The sequence below is a fragment of the Erigeron canadensis genome, chromosome 1, assembly GCF_010389155.1.
Source record: "Erigeron canadensis isolate Cc75 chromosome 1, C_canadensis_v1, whole genome shotgun sequence".
In the NCBI taxonomy this organism is placed as follows: Eukaryota; Viridiplantae; Streptophyta; class Magnoliopsida; order Asterales; family Asteraceae; genus Erigeron; species Erigeron canadensis.
In genome coordinates this window covers 10,036,280-10,062,356 of record NC_057761.1, presented here as the reverse complement: position 1 = coordinate 10,062,356, position 26,077 = coordinate 10,036,280, and the positions used below count along the sequence as shown (strand labels likewise).

Here is a 26,077-nt window from a genome sequence, read left to right as displayed (position 1 = left end):
CAAACCGGTCAGAAAATGTTTTTGGTTCAAAAATTGGATTTGGGTATTATTTTGGTATTTTAGTCAAAATTAAAGTCTTTTAGAATAAAGTTAAATTATATATTTGATTCATTTTTAAAATTAAATCCCAACTATCATGATAATGGAATTAATATGGATATGTATATATATATATAAACATAAATAAATATATACATAAAGACTAATTTAATTAGATATACATGGTATTAAATTGATATGGACATAGGATATACATACAAGGATTTATTTAATATGGACTTATGACTATAAATATATATATCCAAAGACTTTATAAAGACAATATAAATCATACGACTTTTCGAATTTGACAAATTATACCGTGACGTTCCAAATGAATACTTGACGAGATATAAACATAAGACGTGACATTATTATTGGACAATTTATAAGGACAACAATACTATTATATATATTATGACATTTGACAAGACATAATGGCATTTCCTAAGACACTAGTATAAGACATAGACAAGTATAGTCAAATTTAAGTACTTACTGGGTGACTTGTGGACAATGTAGGACTTTTGGACAGATAGTGAGCTTATTTCAGGTGTATCTGACTGTTCGTGTTCTTGTTCGTTGATCTAGGATATTTATACTTGTGCTGCTTTCAGGTGAGTTTCGTAGCCCCCTTTTTACAAGTTTTGGGGTGGAAAGTATACTTGTTTTTCAAACAGTTTTGTCGATTTCTGTTTTATGATCAATATTGAGTTACTTATGCCATTTGACGTGCTTATGTTTTGTTGTATGTGTGTGACCATGTGTTTGTTATTGTGCTTTATGACGTACTTATTTGATGTGCTTTTTGTGTGTATTGGAAACTTGAGACTTTGAGACTTTGGACTAAGGCAGGTACAGTAAGACCAAATTTTGAGACATTGAGACTTGAGACTTTTGGATTTATTATGGTGTAACTCTGCTCGTTATATATTGAACTATTACTTGTTTAGACTTAAAAGAATCGACAAAAGACTTATTTCTTGACTAGACTTTTGACATAAAACCTACGAACTCACCAACCTTTGTGTTGACACGTTTTAGTATACTTTTCAGGTACTCAGGCTAATCAGGGATAAAGATTGCTATGCTAGGCTTGGACTTCAGAGATTAGAGCTCCGTTATTTATTGTTAGACTTAAAGGCTACATGCCTTGGATTATTTCTTTATGGACTTGTTTGTAATAAGCTATTTTAGCACTGTTATGACTTAAACTCATGTTTTTGGGAATATATTTATTATATTCTATTTCATTTAGCGGTATCTATGTAATTCCATGTCTTGCTGTAATTTTCATGACACCTCATGTTTCCGCCAACGGTGGGGTGTTACACCCAATAAATAACTTTAAAATTTCACTTTTTACCCCTTATAATTTATATCTTTTAATTTTTAACCTATAAAGTTTTTAACTTCTAGCTTTTGCCTCATTAAAGTTTTCAGTTTTAGTTTTTGACACCAAACTTTTGGGCTCTCATGTTTATATCAAACAACTTTCACATATTTACGATTTTATTTTTAAACATTTAGTTTTGATTAATTTCTTCTGTTTCGTATATATAACAGTTTTTAATTTATATTAACTTGCATTGTTTTTACATATTACATTCATGTAATATTTAAATCAAGACAATATATTACATCACCATTCATGAGAGTGTCATTGTTTGCATTAATATAGTTATTAATTTGTTTTATGTTTTATACATCCTATTATTTTTAGGATTTTGCTAACTATAGCCCCTAACAAAAATAAAATTAAGCCATCAGCGACTGCAGTTGGCCAGTTGCGCTAAAGTTTTTTTTTTCTTTGTTGCGCTACCCCCAAATCTCGATTAAGCCATGTACTAAAACACGTTTCTTTTGTACTACTATTTTTGTTTGTACACCAAACCGAGGTTAGGTTAAGAAGGGGAATGATGGGTATTTTTGGTTGTTTGTTGGCGATTCCCCAAAGGTAGAGTAAATCTCTTTACGCCAATTGTATGTGTAGTTGCGTTCTTTTGGTCTGATTATATTATGCATATCCATGATGCCTTCGTGGGGTCTCTTTTTATAGGGACGATCCTAGCTTGGAAAATAAGCCAAGATTTAGGGTTTTCTTAGAAGAATAACTTACATAATTGCTTGCCCTCTTGATAAGAACAAATCCCGATTTTGTAGGGAAGCAATTCTTATCTTCTTTTATCTTCTATACGACCTTTGTTACGTACAACCTTCGTGACGCGTTTCGTTCCATAGGCACGGTATGTCATCAATCCCCCCAGTCCAAGGGGATGTTAATGCAAAATAAACATTGTCTTGGACTATTATTGTCTAACTGATAATTAGTGAGGACGTGTTGTGGTAGATGCAATCCAAAAAGTCCTTCACGTATCCCGAGTTTCTATATCAACGGATATGGTGTCTTTCTTAGTTCCACAAAACTCTCCATTCATTCAATACTGCTATTAATTTCCTGCATTTTTTTTCACTGACTCTCTGTCAATATCTTCTACTACCGTCGCCATTTACTGTTCATTTCCCCTTCTTCTTATATATACTTGTTTTGCAGATCTTTTATGTCTTCAAAGAGGAAAGTTACTGACGTTGGTTCTTCTGGTTCTCCTTTTGATGTTGTTGATTCCATGTTAAAGAAAGGGAAAGGCACCACCGATGTGTCGCCCATTACTTTCTTTGGGACCTCCGCTCGCAAGTTTATGGAGGAAGAGCTTTTATCAAAGAACCTTGGTGATCGGGAAAATCTTCTAATTAGCGGTTTGTGTCGAGAGTATGAATATTCCTAAGACATGTTGAAGGAATCTCAGTGTGTTGTTGGAAATCTGTTTGATAAGATATTAGATCTGGAAAAACGTTTATCGGAACAAGATGTTATTGTTAGGGCTTTGCGTGGTGGCTTGGCGAAGCGTCATGATGAGTTACTGCAGAGGGATCTCGAGAATGGAGATCTGCTAAAGAAGGTCGATGGTCTTGTGAACTAAGTGATCCCTTATATTTGTGAAACACTTGCAACAGGTCCCGAGGCAGTGAAGTTGGTTGATCTCGTAGTGAATGCATCAAAGAAAAAGGGGGTGCTCTCTGCTTCTCACTCTGAACATGATCTTGGCTATGTAAAGGCGAAGGAGTCATTCGATCAAGCTATCAGGAACTTGGTTGCCTATCAAAGTAATTTTATTTATGATGTTACTCATCTATCTGACCCTGATGTGCATGACTTTCTGGCTGTGAAGCCTCGCTTCGATTAAACCTTTTATTTTGTTTTATGGAACTTTATCGTAGAACAAATTTAGACTTTATATCGTCTTTTGTTTCATTCTTTTTGGGTTATCTGCTCAGGCGTCCCTGCCAGTTTGTTCCCATTTGAGGTTGCGACCCTCCATGTTTGAGGCGATTAGCCTTTTTGTGTGGTCTGTCCCTTCTGGGCTTTAATTTTGTTAGGCTCGTAGCCTTACATATCTTGATTTGAAAGATTATTACTTATTTTGTTATTCAGCATGTTTTGAAATTCTTAAAAAGTATTAGTGCAGTAAGAAAAACTTAACAGTAAAATTTTCGTAAATTCGAACCATTCCATGTTCTATCGACCGGAGTCCCTTCAGGTGTTTCAAGCTTGTATGCCCCATTTCCGAACGACGTCTATACTTGGTATGGTCCTTCCCACGTGGGCCCCAATTTTCCTTCATACTCTTTTTCACTAGCACTATTTAATCGTAGCACATAGTCTCCGGTCTTGAAACTTGTAGGGTTCACTCTTCTATTTTCTTTTTGAAGGCAGCTTCTCGGATGGCTGCTATCTCCCTTCGTTCTTCGAGCAAGTCCAAATCTATCCGCAGTTCCTCATCGTTTCCTTCTGTATCTAACATTCGATGAGTCGAGTCTTGGAACTCTTCCGGAACTACTGCTTCCGTTCCAAATGCCAGGCTAAACGGGGTTTCTCCGTTGCTCCTTTTTGGTGTTGTCCTATTAGACCAAAGCACCAGGCCCTTTATGGCTCCGTCCCAAACGCTTCTCTATCCCCTTAATTATTTCCTTGTTGGTCTCCTCCACTTGTCCATTTCCTTGAGGGTGGTAGACTGATGCGAAATATTGCTTAATCTGTAACTGCTTACAGAACTCAGGGAAAACTCCTTTTGCAAATTGGGGTCCATTATCAGATATTATCACTTGTGGTATCCCGAATCTGCATATAATATGTTCCCACACAAATTTTTTCATTTAGTCCCTATTTGTTGAGGCGAGCGGCTTTGCTTCGACCCATTTTGTAAAATAGTCAATCGCAACCACCAGGAATTTTTTCTTGTTCTGCGCTTCGGGGAGTGGTCCTACAAGGTCGATTCCCCATTGTATGAAGGGTCAAGCCGAGATAACTGAGGTCATGTCATTCTTTGGTTGTCTCGGGACATTGGCTCGCAGCTGGCACGCCTCGCAATTCTTCAGTAACGCTGTGGAGTCTTGGTGCATAGTTGGCCAAAAATATCCTAGCCTCATGGCCTTCGTCGCGACAGACCTTGCCCCTGAATGGGCTCCGCAGATTCCCTCATGTATTTCTCTGATTATCATCTCCGCTTGTTTAGGCCCTACGCAACGAAGCCACGACATGACGAAGCTTTTCTTATATAATTTTTTGTCTAGGATCTTGTATTGTGGAGCTTTAACTCTAATTTTTCGGGCTTCGTCTTTATCGGCCGGGAGTATTCCACTTAGCATGAATTCATAGATGGGGGTCATCCAGTTTTTTCCTTCTTCCTCCACGAGGTCCGAGACCTATTTTTCTTCTATTGATCTTTCCTTCAGGACTTCCACCAGTACTTGTTTTCCCAAATGTCCAAATGTGAGCGAAGCTAACTTACTCAAGGCATCTGCTTTTTTGTTCTGGTTTATTCGAATGTGTTCTATCTCAAAATGACTGGAGCATTCTATCAATTCCCGCACCTTTTGTAGGTATAACTTTGTTGTTCCCTACTTTGCATCGTATTCCCGTTTCACTTGGCACGCCACTAATTGGGAGTCAACGTATGCGTGGATATTGCGGATTTTCATGTCTCTGGCCATTTGCAACCCTGCCAGCAATGCTTTGTATTCGCCTTCGTTGTTGGTTACCTCGAATTCAAACCTCAGCGCATAAGTGAATTCTTTGTCCTCTGGGCTAATTAACATGAGGCCCGCCCCGCAGCCGTCTGAACTGGCAACCCCGTCAGTGTACAACTTCTAGGTGTCATATTCTACGTTTCCTATCACCTCCAATGATAAAGAATGCATTATGGAGTTCTTTCCCTCACGCACTTCGGTAATGAAGTCAGCCAGCACCTGTCCTTTAACAGCATTCCTTGCTCTAAATTCTATGTCATGTTCTCCCAACTCGATGGCCCACTTAGCTACCCTTCCTGATTTTTCCGGTTTCACTAGTATTTGTTTTATCGGTTTATCGGAAAGAACAACAATAAGGTGCACCTGGAAGTATCTTCGTAACCTACGTGCTGCGTGAACTAACGCCAGGGTAAGCTTTTCTAGCTCTGGGTAGTTGGCTTCTGCACCTTGTAGAACCCTGCTCACGAAATAGAACGGGACTTGATGTCTATCCCTTTCCGCTACTAGTACTGCACTTACACATTCAGCCGATGCTGCTAGATATACGAAGAGAGTTTCTTTTGACCTCGGGGCCGTAAGTGTTGGCAAATCTGCGATATATTCTTTCATTTGTTCTAGCGCTTTGTTTGCTTCTTCCGTCCATTTAAAGTCCTTGTTGCTGGCGCAACCCTTAAGTATCTTAAAGAAGGGGAGCTGCCTGTCCGCGCCTCTGGAAAGAAAGCGACTGAGCGCGGCGAGTTTTCCGTTTAAGCTTTGGGCCTCCTTAATTGTTTTCGGCGCCGGGATCTGTTTTAATTTATTTATCTTCGAGGGGTTTGCATAGATCCCTTTGTTGCTGATGTAATATCCTAAAAACTTGCCTTCTTCTACACCGAATGAGCATTTTTTTGGGTTCACCTTCATGTTTATCCTGCGGAGGTTTCCGAAGGTCTCGAGTACATCTTCCATGAGGCTTTCCTCGTCTATGCTTTTGATGACCATATCGTCCACATATGCTTCCAGGTTCCTTTCTATTTGTGTTACGAAGGCTTTATCGACCAATCGTTGATACGTAGCCCCTGCATTCTTCAAACCAAACGGCATCTTTTTATAACAGTAGGTCCCCCTACTCGTGTAAAATGTTGTCTTATCTTCATTTTCTTCCGCCATTTGTATTTGGTGGTACCCTTTATATGCATCCAGGAAGCACTTTAGTCTATGTTCCGTCAGCGACTCCACCTTCTAATCAATTTTCGGTAGTGGATAACAGTCTTTGGGGCAAACCTTGTTTATGTTCGTGAAATCGACACACATAAGCCATCCCCCGTCCCTTTTTCTCACCATTACGGGGTTAGCGATCCATATTGGGTAGGTGGACTCCCTTATTATGCTGGCTCGCAACAGCTCCTCTACCTCCTATCTGGCAGCTTCGTCTTTGTCCGCGGAGAGGCTGCGTTTTTTCTGGTCGACCGGTTTACATGTTTTCGCTCGTTCAAGCGATGCTCCGTCACGAAGGGCTTGCCTTCTAATGTGAGGATCCGAGGTACTCCGGTCATGTCTTCGTATTCCCAGGCGAAGATGTCCATGTTCGCCTGCAGCAGCTTTCGGAGCTTGTATTTGCATTAATCCGAAAGGTGCACACCAATAGAGATTGTTTGGTCGGGGTAATCAGGGTTGACCATGACTTTCATCGTATTCTCCTCTTCTTGCGTATCCTTCAGGGCAGGCGGACTCCCGTCATCACCCCTTTTCACGTCACTGACTTGTTTAGCTGCCTCGTAGGTTGAAAGGATCGTTCCTATCCCTGTCTCGGATTGGAACTTTATAAGCTTGTGAATTACTGAGGGAACTATCTCCAGCTTTTGCATTACGGTTCTCCCCAGGAGAATATTATAGGGTGATGGGGAGCGTACTATCGAAAGATCCAGGGTTTTGGTTCTTTCATGTATTTCGTCGCTGATGGTAATGTCCAAGTCGATTTCACCCAACGGCCATGCGCCGGGGGTCTATTTTTCGGGCCCGCAGGGCGTCTAGGAGTTTGAGGAAGCAGTGCTCAAAGATTACGTCGCACTCACTTCCGCTATCCAAGTAGACCCTTCTCACTTCGATGTTGAACACCGTGGTTTGAATAATGAGAGGATTGTTGGATGGTTTATCCTTTCCCAGGGGAGGGAAGTAAAAACCTTCTGTCTCGATCCGACGCGGATCTAAGGGACTGGTGGTTCCCTGGCTGATCGCCAGGGCTGCCTTGCTGTCCTTCAGGGGTCTGCCTTTGTTCTTTTTCACCATTTCCTGCGGTGGGAGTGCACAAAGATATTTGTCGTGGGTTCTAGATTCCGGTTCGTGTCCCATGGATGGAGCCAAATGTTTGTACACCAAACTGAGGTTAGGTTAAGAAGGGGGATGATGGGTGTTTTTGGTTGTTTGTTGGCAATTCCCCAAAGGTAGAGTGAATCTCTTTACGCCAATTGTATGTGTAGTTGTGTTCTTTTGGTCCGATTATATTATGCATATCCATGATGCCTTCGTGAGGTCTCCTTTTATAGGGACGACCCTAGCTTGGAAAATAAGCCAAGATTTAGGGTTTTCCTAGAAGAATAACTTCCATAATTGCTTGCCCTCTTAATAAGAACAAATCCCGATTTTGTAGGGAAGCAATTCTTATATTCTTTTATCTTCTATACGACCTTTGTTACGTACAACCTTCGTGACGCGCTTCGTTCCTTAGGCAGGGTATGTCATCAATTTTCTAATAATTTTCATTACAATCAATTTACGGACAACTGCCTAGTGCCTGCCCCATAGTCATTTAACAACTTACAACTGTTTATATATGTATCTATATAATAAAATAATAAAAATAAAATTAAAGAAGCCTTTTATAAATATGAAAATTCTGAAAAATAAAATGTCTAAAATATAAACTAGCACGATACCAGCGTAATGTGACGGTGATTGTGACAACCACAATGTAGTGGTGGCAACTACAAATAGTAGTGACAGCGACGTTAGTCTTGTCATCGTTGAAGGATTTAGATAATTGATGTAAAAAGTTATCAAAAATATCTTAAAAAAACTAACATAATAAAACTGAGTTGATAACAAACTTCCTCGCGATAACTAAAATTACATGATGTACACTTAAACAAAATCCCACCCCAACGCACGAGGTAAATGTTCTAGTTTTTGACTATCGTACACCTACATCCTATCAGTATTCGCAACGACGCCGTTTGATTGATCATTTCTTTTCCGCCTTTTATAGTTTTACCACCACTCGTATCAGTTACAGCTGATAACTCCCAAAACCCTAACAAACTCTATACAATAAACCGTTTTTGGCCGGCGATGGCAGCACCGGCAACGGAAGTTACCGTCGGAGAACAACCACCGAAGGAACCGCCGCAGCCACCAGCTAGAAAACCGATAACTGAAATGACAGTAGAAGAGATGGTGGCGAAAGCAATTGTTCCGGTAAAAAAGGAATTTATTATTCCTCTACCCAAACGACTGACTGATAACGAAAATGGCTCATCAAACGACGTCGTTCCTGCCTCAACCATTTCAGCTCCGCCGCCTGTTAGTAAGGAAAAGAAATCGAAACGACAGCTTAAAAGAGAACGCAATCAGGTAATTTTTTTTATATTATTTCTCCTCCTTTTATTATATATATATACAGATACATACAGGGTGGGTGGGGTGAGAATCTTGATAATGCTCAAATCCGGATTGTGCAAAATAGAATCGTTTATGCATCATCCAAAAATACAAAAACGTCATTAGAAAACATTTACCTGTTTTCGGAGGAACGGTTCTGAGACACACGGCCCTCTCTAGGAACAACAAAAAAATAAAAAATTCGAGCCGCAAGGCAAGAAGAAAAAGTAGGCCCCTAAAGTTAGAGGCAGCCACTAGGAAAAAAATTCTCTAATGATTTAGAGATGTCATAGATTCATAGAACGAAATATATCTCTCCGTGATGGTGATGGGAACTCGTTGAGCCTACTTTCTTTTCCACATAAATTGTGGTTATTTGATATAATATCAAGATGCATGTGTTTTCAGCTATTGTATGTAATTGTAAAATGAAAATGGTTTTAACAGCAACCTAGATTTCTCAAGGTTCTAATTAAGTTAATGAGCTATGAAAACCGTAGTATGGTCATCATCCTAGAACGAAATTTATGATGTGAGTATAAGTTACAGATATCAAAAAAATTGGAGAACCAATTGATGGTAACAAGCGAATCAGCATTGGTAGTGATATATGTCAGAGGATTTATACTCTCAGGAATAAACTGCACACACACACAAACACAAGAACCAGAAAAATAACAAGAATGAAGGACACGAGAGATTTAACGTGGTATCTCACACTAAACTGTGTGAATTAATCCACGGGCTGCAACTAGAATGTTTTATTAAAGCTTTCTGCCTCTCTCACTCTCGTGATGAGGAATTACAAGTACATAACAATATATTTATAATAGATAGATTAAGGTTAATGACTTAATTCCCAAGTTACCAAGTAACCAGGCCTAAGTTAATTAAAGGGCCTGCTGTGACTTAAGTTGTAAGGCCTGCTGCCTTAACAGCCTTCTAAACTGGGCTTGCCTATCAAGTCTCCATAAACCCAACAATCTCCCACTTGGAGGCTTGATAATCTTCAAACTGCCTTCCGCTGTGAATACTTGTACTTGTACGTCTAGTAACTTCATCATTCCATCCTAGTTGCAGCAACCTTCTTATGAGTTAACCTGAAGGTCTGTTGAAACTCCAGTGAGCTTCAATTCATCAGTCACGGCTATCTCTGCCCCTGACTCGTTCTCTGTCTCTACCGGCTCCCACTGAAACGAACTGCCAGACCTTGAGAAATTCTGAGAACAACCACTCTTCTTTATAAGCAAGAAATCATCTGGAGGGACTTTATTAGTCGAAATACTGGTTTTTACAACCCACTGTCATCGGGAAGATGTAACTGAAGCTTTGACTAGCTTACTGCCAACGCTCCCACTGTCACGATGTCCCTTGACTGGTCTAACCTTTCGAACTCGTTCATCCCGAATCTTCACATTGGCTTTAGGTTTCTTTCTTGCAAAGCAAACCCTCTTCTGCCCACGAGATTCTGTGAATCAGACTTCTTTTTTCTTCAGAACTGATCTATTCTGATCTTCTGATGTCAAGCTAACAAAGTACAATGAACCTCTCTTGTGTCTACGAGCTATCACGAGATTACCTTTAACAACTTTCCACTGCCGATTCCTGAACTTTACCTCGTGCCCCGAGTCATCCAACACTGCCCAACTGAAATTAAACTCTTCTTCAAGCTTGGAATAACCCTCATGTCTTTCAAAGTCCAAGTAGTACCGACTCAAGTTATCAAATCAACATCTTCTATGCCCGTAACATCAAGTATATCATCATTTGCCAGCTTAACCTTTCCGAAGTCCCCTACTTTAAGATTCTTCAACGTTACACTGTCATGGGTAGCATGAAACGAAGCACCAGAATCCATTACCCAGGAATCCATACTACTTTCTACACTACAGATTAAAGCATCTGCTTTATCATCTGAAGCAAAAGTAGTATTCACCTCTTTCTTTTCATTCGGACATTGATTCCTAAAATGACCGACCTCCTTACAGTTCCAACAAGTCACATCATTACGAGCCTTAGATTGACTCCTTTTTCTGTTTCCGCTTCTAGTACCTCTGTTATTACTCCTTCCTCTACCTACATTCAACAAGTCACTCGATGATTCAACAAAATTCTTTCGTCTGACGGCTTCGCCTAGAATTAAATCTCGAATCCCTTCAAAAGTGAGCTTTTTGGATCCTGTTGAACTTGTAACGGTTGTAACAGTTCCGGACCAACTGTCAGGTAATGAAGATAACAGTAGCAAAGCCTGGACCTCATCATCGAATTTTATCTCCACTGACTCAAGTCTAGACAAAATCGAGTTCATATTATTGATGTGCACTGTTACTGAACTCTCTTCCTTCATCCTTGTATTCACCAAATCTCGAATCAAGAAAACTTTATTTGCTGCCGAAGGCTTCTCGTACATATTAGACAACGCATCCATGATTTCCTTCGCTGTCTTTTCTTTCAGAATGTTGAACGCAACATCCTTAGATAATGTCAGCCGAATTACTCCCTGGGCTTTCTTATCCAAAGTATCCCATTCGTCTTGTTTTATACTCTCTGGTCTTTCACCCGACAACACAACATCCAAATCCTTTTGAACTAGCAAATCCTCTACTTGCATCTTCCACCAACTGAAATCTTTCCCGTTAAACTTTTCAATTGTAATCTTTCCGGCTTCTGCCATTATATTGACTTAACAAAAAACTGATCACGAAAAGAGAGCGTCTAATAAGAGAAAAGAGTAAATTTGCCGCTGATTAACAATGAAGACCCAAATCGAGTGCTGATTGACACTGTATACCCAAAAAACCGACTGCTGATTAATGCAATATACCCAAAATCGAAGCTTACTGACCTGGAATCCCCAAAATCAGCTGCTAATTCACAAACTGAAAACCCTAATCTGCCAAATTGAGCCCTAGTCTGCCCAATTAAACCCTAATCCACCCAATTGAACCCTAATCTTCCCAAAATCAGACCTGATTTTACCAAATCAGACCTAATTATGGCTGTTCTGGCTGACTGTGGTGGATGTAGTGGCTGGTTTTGGCCGAAACCCTAATCTGGGTGACGGCTGTGTTGGCTGGACTTGGCTGGAACCCTAATCTGGGTAACGGCTGGGTAGGTGACGGCTGTGTGATCTGTGTGAAACCTGCTCTGATACCACTTGTTAAGAATAAACTGCACATACACACAAACACAAGAACCAGAAAAATAACAAGAATGAAGGACACGAGAGATTTAACGTGGTATCTTACACTAAACTGTGTGAACTAATCCACGGGCTGCAACTAGAATGTTTTATTAAAGCTTTCTGCCTCTCTCACTCTCGTGATGAGGAATTACAAGTACATAACAATATATTTATAATAGATAGATTAGGGTTAATGACTTAATTCCCAAGTTACCAAGTAACCAGGCCTAAGTTAATTAAAGGGCTTGCTGTGACTTAAGTTGTAAGGCCTGCTGCCTTAACAGCCTTCTAAACTGGGCTTGCCTATCAAGTCTCCATAAACCCAACATATACACACCTTAATGCAAGAAAAATAGGTTGGCACTCTTAATGAAACTTTCAGAGATCTCTGAAGCAAACTATCCGCTGAAGCTATTAATTTTTCCCTGGGATTAAAACAATAAAACCTACTATGTATCTAATGTAGGCTTATAACCTACTAGACTACTAGGTATCTAACAGTTGTTAATCGGAAATATATGAACCCCTCAATAATTTGGTCTCTAGGCTTAAACCCTTTTTGCCCTGGCCTAAGATCCGCCTATATTGAGACACACTAAGGGGTTCACGGATTGTGGATGGGTTTTTGGATCTAATCCTTCAAATGAAGTGTTAAACAATGGTTGCATTTAGGGAAGATTAACAGATGACTGGTGGATTAAAGTAATGATATTCTTTTTTTTTTTAATTTTTGATAATGCAATCCTTCAAATAAACGAATTCTAAATAGATTATCTATATTAGAAAATTTAGGAAGAAAGGTTACCTTCTTATGGCATTTGACCTATTACACAATAAGTTTCTATTGTGAAAAAAGAGGTTCACTATTTGTAATCACATTTTTTTGTGTGCATTGCATACTAGCAGAAAAGTGATGCACGTTCCAAACTTTGGGGAATCATAAAATGCACCCCGTATCATAAAATACAAAAGAAATTTGGTAGTAGAGAATTGATAGCTGTTAATTTTAACATCATCTAATGATATATGACAATGTCCTTGCAGGAAAAGCAATCAACACGTAACCTCTGTCCTATGGTTGCAAAGGGAGGAAAACTAGATTCATGTCCTTACGGTGATAAGTGTCGTTTTAGCCATGACATAGAAGCATTCATAGCTCAGGTAAAAGTTGATTTGCCATCTGTTTTCTTTTTCATGAAATGATTTATTATGATGAGACTTGATATTGGTAAATGCAGAAACCTGCTGATTTAGAGGGCAACTGCCCGTTTGACAGTGATAAAGGTGCATGCCCCTATGGATTGGGTTGTAGATATCTAGGTACACATAGAACTGAAGTATCTGCTGCAACTCCAAATTGTCGAGAGGAATCTGAAGTCAACGGACTGAAGAAAGATGTCCAAAAACTATTGTGGAAGAACAAAATGCAGTTTCCTAAGGCAGATGCTAAACTTAAAGCTCTTGGTCTAATGGTATGAGTAGATAATAATACCTTTCATGTCATCTGGATTGTGAACCTCCCTGCTATATAATAGTTATTGTTTATTATCAGGAGTGATAGTCTGAATAAGCTTATAAACATAAATTTGTTATCAAGTAGATGAAATCCCTTATACTTGTGTAGTTATATTGGTCCAAAATCAAGTATCTGTTTATTCTGATATTTGAGATATCGGTTTATTCCGGTGGGATATCGGTAATTTTAATATTATGCAATGTATATATGTGTATATATATATATAGTATTTAATGCATACTTAATAAAAATATCAAAAGTCAAGCTTAAATGTGTCAACAATTGATAGATTAGTGTTAACAAAATTTAGTGTATTATGTTATGTTTAAGTTTGCACCAAATAATAAATTAAAAATTAAAAGTTACCTGGAAAATCAACATCCCACCGAAATTTGGACCGATATTGGTGGGTTATCGGTAAATATCACCGATTATATCAGGACCGAAATTTGGACTGAAATTCTAGAAGAGGGCCAAAAACCAAAATATACCCAAAATCAACTACACAGGTACCGAGTATTTGCTACAGGGTCGTTGACTGCTCGATCACCGTATAATTGGCCAAAAATATTGGATTGAGTTATCAGAAAAATGTGTTAATGTTTTGAAGTATATTTCTGTGGTCCTATGAACATGTCATTTATATAATTTTGAAGTAATGTTTAGTTATTCAATCCGAGTATTCACAGAGTTTCCCCATTTAGGCCGATTAGTTGCTACAAGGTAGTCGACCACTCGAGTGAATCGCTGGCCACTAGATACATGGATCCCACCTTATTCTCAAACCTGGTGGCTCGTTTGATTGGAACTCCTTTAGGCTCAACCTGCATACTCGTTTTGGCGGTCTCAAGTCCTGTATCCATTAAGAATACTTTTAAGCCCGTGTGTTTAGTTGATCTTCTTTGCTATTGGGTTTTAGTCGTTTAGTTCAAGGACAAATGATAAATTATGTGGGGTTTGAAATGCAGGGTCCATCAAAATTGAAAAAGGCACCGAATGCTGATGAAAAAGAAGACAGTCAGACAATTTTAAATGGTTCTCATTTGACAAATGGAAACGGCAGTGGTGAAGTTGCTGCTCAATTGATTGTTGACAACGGATGTTGTCCAGAAGTTCATGAGAAACTTGAAGACATTAATGGTGCTGATGATCCTAGGCCCCTAAAGAAAGGAAAATCGTTAAATGATGAAACGTTTGATCCCATTGAAGAAACCAATGGTTTGTTACAACACTGAAGATTTTTTAGCTGGAATTGGTTGATATTCTTCTCCTTAATCCTTATGTATCTATACCGTCTCTTTGTATCTTATGATAGGTGCAAGTCTCGAGGAGAAAGATCTTGATACAAGTAGTGCACAGTTAGAGCCACTTTCAACTGCTGATCATGTAGAAACGGATAAAAGCTTAAAGTCACACCCACGTGAAAAGAAGCTAATTGATTTCAGGGATAAGCTATATCTTGCCCCTTTAACGACAGTTGGTAACCTGCCTTTCAGAAGGGTTTGCAAATCGTTTGGTGTGGATATAACATGTGGTGAAATGGCAATGTGCACAAATCTTATACAGGTATGTAATGATATGTCAACATTTGGGTGAGATATGGCTTGGAAGATCGCAGCATCAGTTTTTTTCATAATTTTACTATTAGACAACTGTAACCACAATCTTTGAATTAACCATTTTAAATCTGATATTCTGATTTGTTATTAGGAGGAGCGAGTCAGCTTTGCTTTTAGAAAATATTTTTCTAGGTGGCACAATGGGCAGGTTGGTAACGGGTCAAAGCGAATAATTTATGGTCCTGGTTGGGTTGGGCCAGAAATCCTTTTTGCTTAAATTACTGCTCATATTTTACAGTTGGTATATAAATATGACTACAATAGTATATGCTTGAAGGATTTAGCAGATTTTGTACATTACTCTTTGAGCGACTTTTGTCACGTTTCCTATTTTTAGCTATTTTTTTTTGTGATCTTGTTTAGCTTGTCATAGTTTTAACATCAACACAATCATTTGTAAATGTGTCAGCATTACTGCCTCTAGGTTTTTGGTTCCTTTTTCATCTGACCCTGTATTATAGTGAGCGCTTAACCATGAAGAGAAACTAGTAGAAATTATGCAAGCATCTTTATATGTAGAGTAAATTATACTTTTCGTCCTTAAAGTTGGCACATTTTTTATTTTTGATCCCTAAACTTTAAAAATTACAATTTTGACCCTAAAGTTGGCCAATTTTTTCAATAATCGTCCTTTGGCCTTACGGCGTTAAAAAATGTCCATTAACGTACGCACGTGCTAGACACGTGAGGGCAGTAATGTCATTTCACCTTACACCGAGGGACGAAAAGTGAAAAATTAGCTACTTCAGGGACGAAAAGTGAAAAAATAGCTACTTGAGGGACGTAAAGTGAAAAAATAGCTACTTGAGGGACGAAAAATGAAAATTATACAAATAAATTTATTCTTCCATTCTTTCTTTTCTGATCATCTTTCCGATCGTCTTTTCTAATAGAATTTTTTGACTAGACATTTATTTCCGCTTTACCCCTAAGCCTCTACAATCACCACCACCTAATAACCACCAACAACAGTCGTCGCTACCAGCCACCGCCGTCTGTAACCAACACCAGCCACCGCCGTCTATAACCACCATGAGCCACTGCCACCTCCGGCCACCGCTGCCTATAATTACCAACAGCCAGCGCCACTACAATCAACAACAGCCACCACCGCCTACAATCATCACCAAACACCGCCATCTACCGTCACCTCCAACCACCGCCGTCTACATTCACCACCAACCAACCGCCACCGACTAGAATCACCACCAACCACCGCTGCCACCTAGAATCACCACCATCCACCGTCCCCCTTTCAATTAAAATCAAAATTTAGAAAAGAAAAAAAATGACATTAGTGCGATCGGAAAAGAAAGTATGGAAGAATAAATTTATTTGTATGATTTTCATTTTTCGTCCCTCAAGCTATTTTTTCACTTTTCGTCCCTCAAGTAACTATTTTTTTCACTTTTTGTCCCTCGGTGTAAGGTGAAATGACATTAGTGCTCTCACGTGTCTAGCACGTGCGTACGTTAACGGCCATTTTTAACGCCGTAAGGCCAAAGGACGATTATTGAAAAAATGGGCCAACTTTAGGGTCAAAATTGTAATTTTTAAAGTTTAGGGATTAAAAGTGAAAAACGTGCCAACTTCAGGGACGAAAAGTGTAATTTACTCTTATATGTATTATGAACGGACAGCTAACTAGTCTATCTCTTATACCTGTATATGAAGTTTGAATGCTTGTTTCTCATTTGTATACAGGGCCAGGCTGCAGAATGGGCACTTTTAAGGCGCCATGTATCTGAAGATCTGTTTGGAGTTCAGATATGTGGGGCATATCCTGACACTGTTGCTCGAGCTGCTGAACTTATTGAACAAGAATGTTCGGTCGATTTTATTGATATCAATATGGGCTGTCCAATTGATCTTGTCGTTAGTAAAGGGGCAGGTTCAGCTCTTCTTTCAAAACCAATGCGGATGAAAAATCTGATACACGCAGTTTCTAGCACAGTGGACATTCCAATAACTATAAAGGTATGTAACACCTGTGTATGTGATACGAATCATGTTATTACCAGGTGATAAATAATATTACATATAAGTATTATCATTAAAAGTCCTTTATTTAAATATATATTAGGACATCTTTATTATAGTTAGTTTTTTTATTTTGTTATAATACCTTTTTAACTAACCTTTAGGATTAGTTTATATAGAACATTCGGGTTGTAGTTTCTTTTATTAATTGATTAGATTGACTGATTGAGTCTTAGACTTCTTGGAGATCCCCTTTACTTTAAGTGCAGGAAACTTAATTGTTTTTCACTGTTTTTCTTTGTTTACTGATACAAATCCATTCGGGTTCGTATCAGTATGTCCAAACTGTAAAAGCACGAAGTTATCTCGATCAAGTGAAAGGATCGGTTTGGTTTGATATTTGGGTAAACCGGATAAGTTTGTTGTCTTTTGCTTTTCTACTAAAAAAGTTAAGTTTGCTTCCTGATTCAGTTTCTTGAACTGATCTGAACCATTCATATAATATTACTACGTGAAATTGGAGTTTTTCACTAGATTCATCTGGTAAATCTGACTTTCTTTTTAAAATATAAAGAATCCTATCCTATTTAAAAAACCATCTGGCAGGCCTGTAATATTCTTTTTTTTAAGACGTTAAAATAAATAAATAAATAAAATAGTCCTTTCTTAAGAAACTTGAGTTAAACTAGTTCTCTTGTAGGATGGTTTTCTTTTCATAAAAGAAATGTTTTTGTGGAACTAAATTAAAATGGGTTTGGTTAATTCAGTTTTGTCCCATAGAAGTCATGGGCGGTTCATTTGTTACCTATTAAGGTCTAACATATTTGAGTACAGTTGTATATATTCAATTGGATGCCGGATGATTAAAACAACATATATAGATAAAAAATTAATTCGTATGTCAAATGTGTTGTTACATGGTACGAATTGTTCACTACTTTGGTATTAAGCCTATCTCATTCTGTTTGGTTTTCCTTTCATATATCTGGTACTAGGCAAGAACAAGTTACTATGAGGGTAGAAGTCGCATTGACTCTGTGATAGCAGATGTTGCGCAATGGGGAGCTAGTGCAGTTACCATTCATGGTAGATCTCGTCAGCAGCGTTACACCAAGCAGCCTGATTGGGAATATGTATACCAGTGTACAAGAAAGGCCCCTGATACTTTACAAGTTCTTGGGAATGGAGACATCTTTTCATTCTCAGACTGGAATAAACACAAATCCAATTGCCCAGAACTGTCATCATGCATGATTGCTCGAGGTGCTCTAGTAAAGGTGTGTAACTATAGATTTGACTTTGAGTTCCTTGTTCTTGGAGTACTACTGATATATAAGTAAAACTGTGTGTTCGTATGTTGTGTATGCATGTAGCCCTGGCTTTTTACAGAAATTAAAGAGCAGAGAGATTGGGACATAAGTTCTGGTGAACGCTTGAATATTTTGAAAGATTATGTACGTTTTGGACTTGAACATTGGGGTTCTGACACTAAAGGTATGCAGTTGGTGTTAATAGTGGTTTTTTGCTTTAGCTCAACTTGTTTTGACTTTGCTTCCATTACACCAGCCAAATATGATAACAATAGCCCTGTTATTACATTAATATTTTAGTAATTTTCTGCATTAAAATTACCCTTTGGGTAACTTTTTGAGTTAATCTTGTTTTTAGCTATGAACACCAACCTCGAACATATGGCCTTTGAAAACAAGCAAAATTTATAATGTTCTTTTTCATATATATTATTTGTTTATTATTACAACCTTGTTAAGTGTGTCCTACGTGGCACTCATCGAGCCTATATAAGTTTCTCTTATGTGGCTTAATCGAGGGTATATGAGCCTTACGTAGCAAATGGCACTTGCAAACGAAGGGATTCGAGCTCATGGGATTTGCTAGAGATAATATATAAGATGTATATAATATAGATCAATTTTAAGTTAATGGGTCGGAATTGCCACTGCTATCTATGATGCATGGTACTTTGTCCACTTCTATTATAAACCCCTTTCAATCCACTAAATATTCTACCTTTGGGAATGTCTCTCAAATCTACAAATAACTCATTCATTGATAGATTTACAAACCGTGATTTTATCCGGGCCTACTCAAAATCACAAAATTCACAATCTATTTGCGATGACTTCCCATATCCATCCTTGGTCATCTGGTTTGTCAAATAGTGCGCACTGGTTCTACGCATGGTTTTTGTGTTGTGTATCTTGACTTGGGATTGTGATGCAACAGTGCAACACTAGTCATAAAGATGAGTATATATTAGAGGATCTTACGTTATTTAAACAATTGCTTCTTTTTGTCCAACTTTGTATGATACTGTTTATTACTGCTTAATTTATTCATAAGATGCTATTGCCGATTATCATTATTTGGTTAATCCATGCTCTATGATATTTGTGATGTCCTTTGTAACACGTAGTTTTAGTTTTTTCTTTAGTCTGATAGTATCTATCATGATATTTTGCGTATACAGGAGTGGAGACAACTAGATCTTTCTTACTAGAATGGCTTAGTTATACATACCGATATGTTCCTGTTGGTCTTTTGGAAGTTCTCCCGCAAAGGCTGAACTCACGCCCACCTGCATATTTTGGCCGTGATGACTTGGAGACATTAATGGCTTCTGAGTCTGCTGTCGATTGGGTAATTCTTTTTTTGATCCTGATTCCATCCTGTAATTATCTGGTTTGTATGTGACTTTTAGAATCTAGAGCTGCAGCTACAACCTTATTTGTGTAAGTTACATGTCACTCTAATTATTCCATTCCTGGCAAGGGAGGGGAGGAACGTTCAACTTTTTCATAACTCTGATGCCAATTTTGACCCATTTACTTGAAGGAGTCCAAGGGGTATATTGGGTTAGTTAAACCACTAAAAATAACAAAAACAACTTTTGAACCAGGTGGAAAGTGGAATAAGAACCAGTCAAGCAGATGAAGAGTCATTCAAAGTGTATTTTACTGTTTAAAATCTTTTAATTTATCTTCTTTTTTCAAAAAATTTTTCTCTGGTAACATATTGTGAATTTGTAAGTTACTACTCTGTAATATATGCTCATGATTGATCGCTATGGCAAGACTTATATAGATACAAGTTAGACTGCATAAGTTAGTGATAATGTTTTAGATTTCGTCATTCCAGCTTCAGAAAAAAACAACTGTCTCTGTCATTCTAGATAGTATACCGGTACAAATTTGAACATTGTTGCATTATTGCTTTTCTTGCCAGTTCTGGTAAAAGTAAATTTGCTCTATACTTGTCTTGTCTGCAGATTAAAATATCCGAGATGTTGCTTGGTAAGGTTCCAGTTGGATTCTCATTTTCTCCAAAGCACAAATCCAACGCTTTTGACAAAGCTGAGAACGGATGATGCATCAAGTGTATATGGTACCATGATTGTTCTAGTTCACTTCGAGTTTCTAGGCTCATTTTTCCGTTTGCGGCTAACCAAGGTGGTATTTCTGGTATGAGATTTTCTTGTGAGCTTGATTCAGAATAGTCTAATTGTTTTAAAACAAGCTTGATATCAAGAATCGTTGCTTGTAATGCTCCAAACATTACTGCAAAAGAAACTAATAATATTAGTACAAGGGTAACCATGCTAGTCATAATGTCTTCATTGCAGTTTTACTGTCGTCAGGCAGTGTTTAAGATGTTTAGGGGGAGGGAGCCGAAAGGTTGAACCTTTTCATCTCTCTTCAACCATCCAATCAAAATATTCCACTTCATTTCAACCTTCCAACCTTTTTCTCAACCTTTTTTAGTGACAACCGAAGCTCCCAACCTTTTCTTCAAATTTTCATAATTTATCCTCAACACTATAAACTTTACATAATTAACCATTTTTTTAATTTATATGTTTTATTAATAACAAAACACATTACGTAATATTAAAAAATACATTACATAATAAAAGTAAAAATACTAAATAATTGGAAAAAAATAGTTTATACTATGTTAAAAAAAAAACAAAAAAAGTTGAACAAGAAAAACAAAATAGACTTATTCATTTTTATTAGTTTAAAAAAAAAATTAAGCAAAAAATTGGGATTAATTGGGATTTAATAAGCAGCTCATAAAAAAAAAAAAAAAAACACTTACGTACAGCTCAAAAAAAAAAAAACAAAAGAAAATAAAAGTTTCAGCAACATGTCAAGTTTGGTCCCTGGATCTTTCTTTCTTTCACTTTTGGTCCTCCAACGGTCATGATCAAGGTTTCTAAAGTTGCCACTTTTGGTCCCTGTCTTCAACCTCCCCCCTCATCTCCCAGCGAGCTCCAAGCTCGCGCCACCCATCTCCCTCTGAGCTCGCGACCATGGCATCCGAAGCCCTCTCCATCTCCCTCCTTCGGCTCCCTCCCCCCTTCTAATGATGGTCTTGACATTTTTGTTAAATATTGTGATCAACAAAATTTTAATCATTTTAGCATAACAGGTTATGACAAAAATGGTGGGCAAGTATTCTCAAGTGAATATTGTCAGACTCCATTGAATAATTGTGTTTTAATTTGGCTTATTGTGTGTGTTTTAATGCTTTAGTAGCAAGCTAGTAGATGTGCCCAAATGGGTAGATAGTACAGACATTACTCATACATGGATCAAACTGGTTATCCTACGATGCTCAATGATTCAAATGCTAGCAATTTTCTAATTTCATTACAACCATCTGCTTTTATTCAGTGTGTTAGACTACCAGGACTGTGCTTGGCCATTCTTGTCACTGTTTGTTATCAACCACAGCAACTATCTACTGTCACTTTTGTATTATATTTTCTTGGGATTAGTTTCTTGGAATGTAACTATCTTTGACCGAATGTCTATAGTAGGAAAAAACTAAAGTTATGTGTATTGTATGTAAACAACTTGAAAAAATATTTATTGTATGTAAGAAAACATACGTGGCAACCATATACAGGTGCCACTTTTCAGATTGTAATTGGTTGAAATGAAATTCTTACATACAATAAACATTATTTCAAAGTTGTTTACATATAATACACACAACTTTAGTTATTTCATACTATAGACATTCGTTCAAAGTTTTTTACATGACTAATCCCTATTTTCTTTCTCAACTTGAGCTTGTGGTGCATATAGACCCATTCAACGTAAATGGATCGCCACTTTTACAGTTTAGCTTACATTCACAATGATTGTTACTGGAGAGTGTACATTAAAATGCGTCTCTGGAATCAGTAATCTTAATTTGATTAACATTCCAAAAAAGAATAAACAATAAATCTTAGTTTGGTTACCAATTTCTTAATTTTAGTAATCAAGAATTTATGTATATTTTATGCGGTTTTGATATATTCTCGAGTAGTATACTTAGCTTTAGTCCTGTCTCGAGTCGCTTATTTGGCCCTATCTAGGGGCAGATTTGGTTTGGATTGTATCGGGTCTTTAGTAAAATGAAACCAAAAGTTGGGCTTTTAAGAATATCATTTAGGTATCCTTCATCATCATAAAAATTAAAAATTCAATAACTAGAAGGGAAATGTCTAACAAACTTCGTTGACTTCTAAGACTTGTGGAAAATTGCTATTCCCCTCAAAAAGGACCGCTTTCCTTTGAAGTTTCATCTGAATATATATTATCACAAAAAAGTAATAATGGACAGAGAATCTATTCATTCCACCAAATAGTCAATAGAGTTGCATCCATTCACATATGTGTTTCATTCTCTTTGGACCATATATTGGGTATTGATTCAACAAGAACCCAACTATTTGGGCATGCAAACCGACCAAAACAACGAATCAAAGTAAGAGCCTACTTCTAGCACGTAGCACCTAACTTCAGCCATGTTTGATTTGATTTTAGTTTTCAGTTATTCAGTCTCGAGTCTTCCATGCTAGAATTTCCAAACATGATTTATTTTCAAATATCAACTTTCTAGCTAGATACATATTTAGGCTCGAACTGTTTTTTCGTTTTGTTTTATAAACGACACTGTGGATATGTGGGTAACAAAAAAGTACATGTTTACCTTTTTTTTATTTTTTTTTTAACTATCCCACTTTCATATTACCTCGAATGCCTAAGATTGAACATGGGACTTCTGAATGTACCCAATTAACCCCTCCACCCAACCTCTACAAATGAGAAGAATGAGTTTCAAACCCGAATGGATGACCTGGTTATGATACGAATGACAGAGATACGATAATGTGATCCAACATGACCCATAAACAAAACACGCAAACGTCTGCCATTTGACAAAATGGCAATTTACCATCTAAATTAGAGTTTAACCAAAATAAATGACCATTCTACTAAAACACTAACAAGCTTTGGTATAGTTACACTTCATCAGTTGCTTCTGTTTCTTAGCATCTTGCATCTCACATCTCACATCTCACATCTCACATGTAAGTATATATATTATTGTTTGAATACATAACTCGTAGACAGATATCTAAGATGAGCAACTCATATCAAACTGAATACTAGTAAGATTATTCATAGATCATGTCTTTCCATAAAACCATATAAAGATGAAAACAGTTTCATAAAGACTCAAAGGTAAGGGAAACCCAAAATCCATCTTAAAGAAGACATTAAAACATATGTTCTTGCATGAAATCAAGAACAAGGATAAAGAAAAGATTAACTTGTTCTTACTAAACTGGAACTTTACTGTCTAGTCCTTCATAATTCACATCAAAATCCTCTTTCTCATTTTGATCTTTTGACCCTTGAATCCAACCCCCTTCAATCGAATCGATACTTCCATTCAATCCATCATCAACAAAATCACCAACCTTTTTCACAATACCACTAGGCAGCACCGGATAGTTTCCAGAAAAACAAGCATAACAAAAGTTAGGGGAATCAGCAGCCAACATCTTCTTCAAGCTATCAATTTCAAGAAACGCAAGAGAATCTGACCCAATGAATTCCCTAATCTCCTCAACACTCATCCTATTCGATATCAGCTCCTTTGGGCTCGGGGTATCAACACCATAATAACAAGAAGCAATGATCGGAGGACTAGCAATTCTCATATGAACCTCTTTAGCTCCCGCTTCTTTCAACAACCTAACAATCTTAGATGAAGTAGTCCCTCTAACAATCGAATCATCAACCACCACAACCCTTTTCCCTTCCAAAACAGCCCGAACAGGCGACAACTTCAACTTAACCCCAAAATCCCTAATCCTTTGAGACGGTTCAATAAACGTCCTCCCAACATAATGAGACCGAATCAACCCCTGTTGAAACGGAACCCCAGCTTTATTCGCATACCCAATCGCCGCCACAACACCAGAATCCGGCACAGCTATAACCACATCACAATCAACAGGAGATTCCGTAGCCAAAATCTCCCCAAACTTCCTCCTACTCTCATACACAGACTTCCCAAACACAACACTATTTGGTAACGAAAAATAAATATGCTCGAAAATACAAGATTTCGGTTCGGGGTGAGGCATCAAACATAAAGACTGAACACCCTCTTTATCAACAATCAAAACCTCACCAGGATAAACCTCTCTTTCATATTCAGCTTCAATTAAATCTAGAGCACAAGTTTCACTAGCAAAAACAATAGCACCATTTTTTCTTTTACCCATAACTAAAGGCCTAAAACCATAAGGATCTCTAACAGCAACTAATTTATCTTCAGTTATAAAAACCATAGAATAAGCCCCTTTTAATTTCTCACATGCTTCCACAATTCTTTGAAAAAAAGGCCTTTGTTTACTTATAGCAATTAAATGTAACACAACTTCAGTATCACTACTAGTACCAAATATTGAACCATTTTCTTCAAGTTCAGCCCTTAAACTTTGATAATTTACTAAATTGCCATTATGAGCCACCCCAACCCTCCCAAACCTGTAACCGGCTACAAACGGTTGCACATTTTTCAACATAGATTGACCAGCAGTAGAGTACCTTACATGACCTATAGCGTTGTCACCGGGAAGTTGGTCAAGTTTTGACTGGTTAAACACTTCTGACACAAGACCAACGCCGGTGACAGATTTCAAAATACCTTCATACGCCGTGACAATACCTGCACCTTCTTGACCACGGTGTTGAAGCGCGTGAAGGGCTAAGTAACAGAGACGTGAAGCTTCTGGGTCACCGTAAATACCCACGACGCCGCACTCTTCACGGGGCTTGTCGTCGTCGGAGATGATAAAGTTTTGATTTTGATCATCTGGGTGTGATTCAAAATGTTGAGAAAGTGGGTTTTTGAAGGATCTTGGTGGATGGGTTTTGTGGGTTAAGGTGGTGGTGTTTGGTTGGGTTTTGGATATGGGTTTAAAAAGGGTGTGTTTGGAAAGACGGATAGGGGTGGTGGTGGTGGTGGTGGTGGTGGTGGTGTGGGCGGTGGTTATATGGGTGGCGACGGTGGTAGCGGCGGCGGCGGAGGACATATTTTAAAAGGCAGAATGGAGGAGGATGTGTGTGTGTATGTAAGTGAGTGGACTATGAATAGCCAAAGAGAACGGCTAGGTTTTGGGGGTTTTATGGTGCAAATGATTTTTTCTAATTTTCTTTTCTTCTTCTTTATATTTGTTTATACTCGTATTAAATTTCGCAGAGTCTATCATGGTAAAATACGTTATTCGTCAACTTTTTAACGTACTGTTACTTATCTATTTTAATCTTGTTTTTATTTTGTTTTGATTAAGTACTTCGTCAATTATTGGTTTCTATTTAAGGTATGATTCCTGATTATTAACTTATAAACAGTAACACATCAAATACATATATAGTTGTAACTATGAATATGAATATAAATTTTATTCCTTAATGCGTTTGGTTGCTCAATGATGAAGGAATATCATTCCGTTGAAATGTCAACATTCTCTCATTTGATGGAATCTTCATTCCATGGAGACGGATGAAGTAATCTCATTCCGTCTCTCACTTAAATCTTCAAAAAATGAAAAACATTTCGTCAAATTTTATTTCATCAGATTCCAATTCCATTTCATCAGATTTCATTCCACCCAAAAACATTCTGTGAACCAAACGCGCCCTT

General features: G+C 37.7%; 2 protein-coding genes across 2 annotated transcripts; one reads left to right on the top strand and one right to left on the bottom strand.

The window, feature by feature from the left end:
* Positions 1–8,259: 8,259 nt before the first annotated feature.
* Positions 8,260–20,696, top strand: LOC122585950 (tRNA-dihydrouridine(47) synthase [NAD(P)(+)]-like). Its single transcript, XM_043758064.1, has 10 exons — positions 8,260–8,736; positions 12,992–13,108; positions 13,186–13,419; positions 14,432–14,681; positions 14,779–15,029; positions 16,787–17,059; positions 18,058–18,339; positions 18,436–18,556; positions 19,551–19,720; positions 20,349–20,696. Exons 1-10 carry the CDS (start codon positions 8,455–8,457, stop codon positions 20,445–20,447), a joined length of 2,079 nt encoding a protein of 692 aa, XP_043613999.1. The 5' UTR covers positions 8,260–8,454; the 3' UTR covers positions 20,448–20,696.
* A 2,817-nt stretch (positions 20,697–23,513) lies between these two features.
* LOC122601688 (amidophosphoribosyltransferase, chloroplastic-like) lies at positions 23,514–25,539 on the bottom strand. The gene has a single exon (XM_043774431.1). It carries the CDS (start codon positions 25,464–25,466, stop codon positions 23,700–23,702), a length of 1,767 nt encoding a protein of 588 aa, XP_043630366.1. The 5' UTR covers positions 25,467–25,539; the 3' UTR covers positions 23,514–23,699.
* Between the last annotated feature and the right edge of the window lie 538 nt (positions 25,540–26,077).

Coding starts and splice junctions, on each gene's coding strand:
- LOC122585950 (XM_043758064.1), top strand. CDS start 8,455: ATGGCAGCACCGGCAACGGAAGTTACCGTCGGAGAACAACCACCGAAG. Junction 18,340..18,435: donor CTCGAGGTGCTCTAGTAAAG/GTGTGTAACTAT, acceptor GTATGCATGTAG/CCCTGGCTTTTTACAGAAAT. Junction 18,557..19,550: donor TTGGGGTTCTGACACTAAAG/GTATGCAGTTGG, acceptor TTGCGTATACAG/GAGTGGAGACAACTAGATCT.
- LOC122601688 (XM_043774431.1), bottom strand. CDS start 25,466: ATGTCCTCCGCCGCCGCCGCTACCACCGTCGCCACCCATATAACCACC.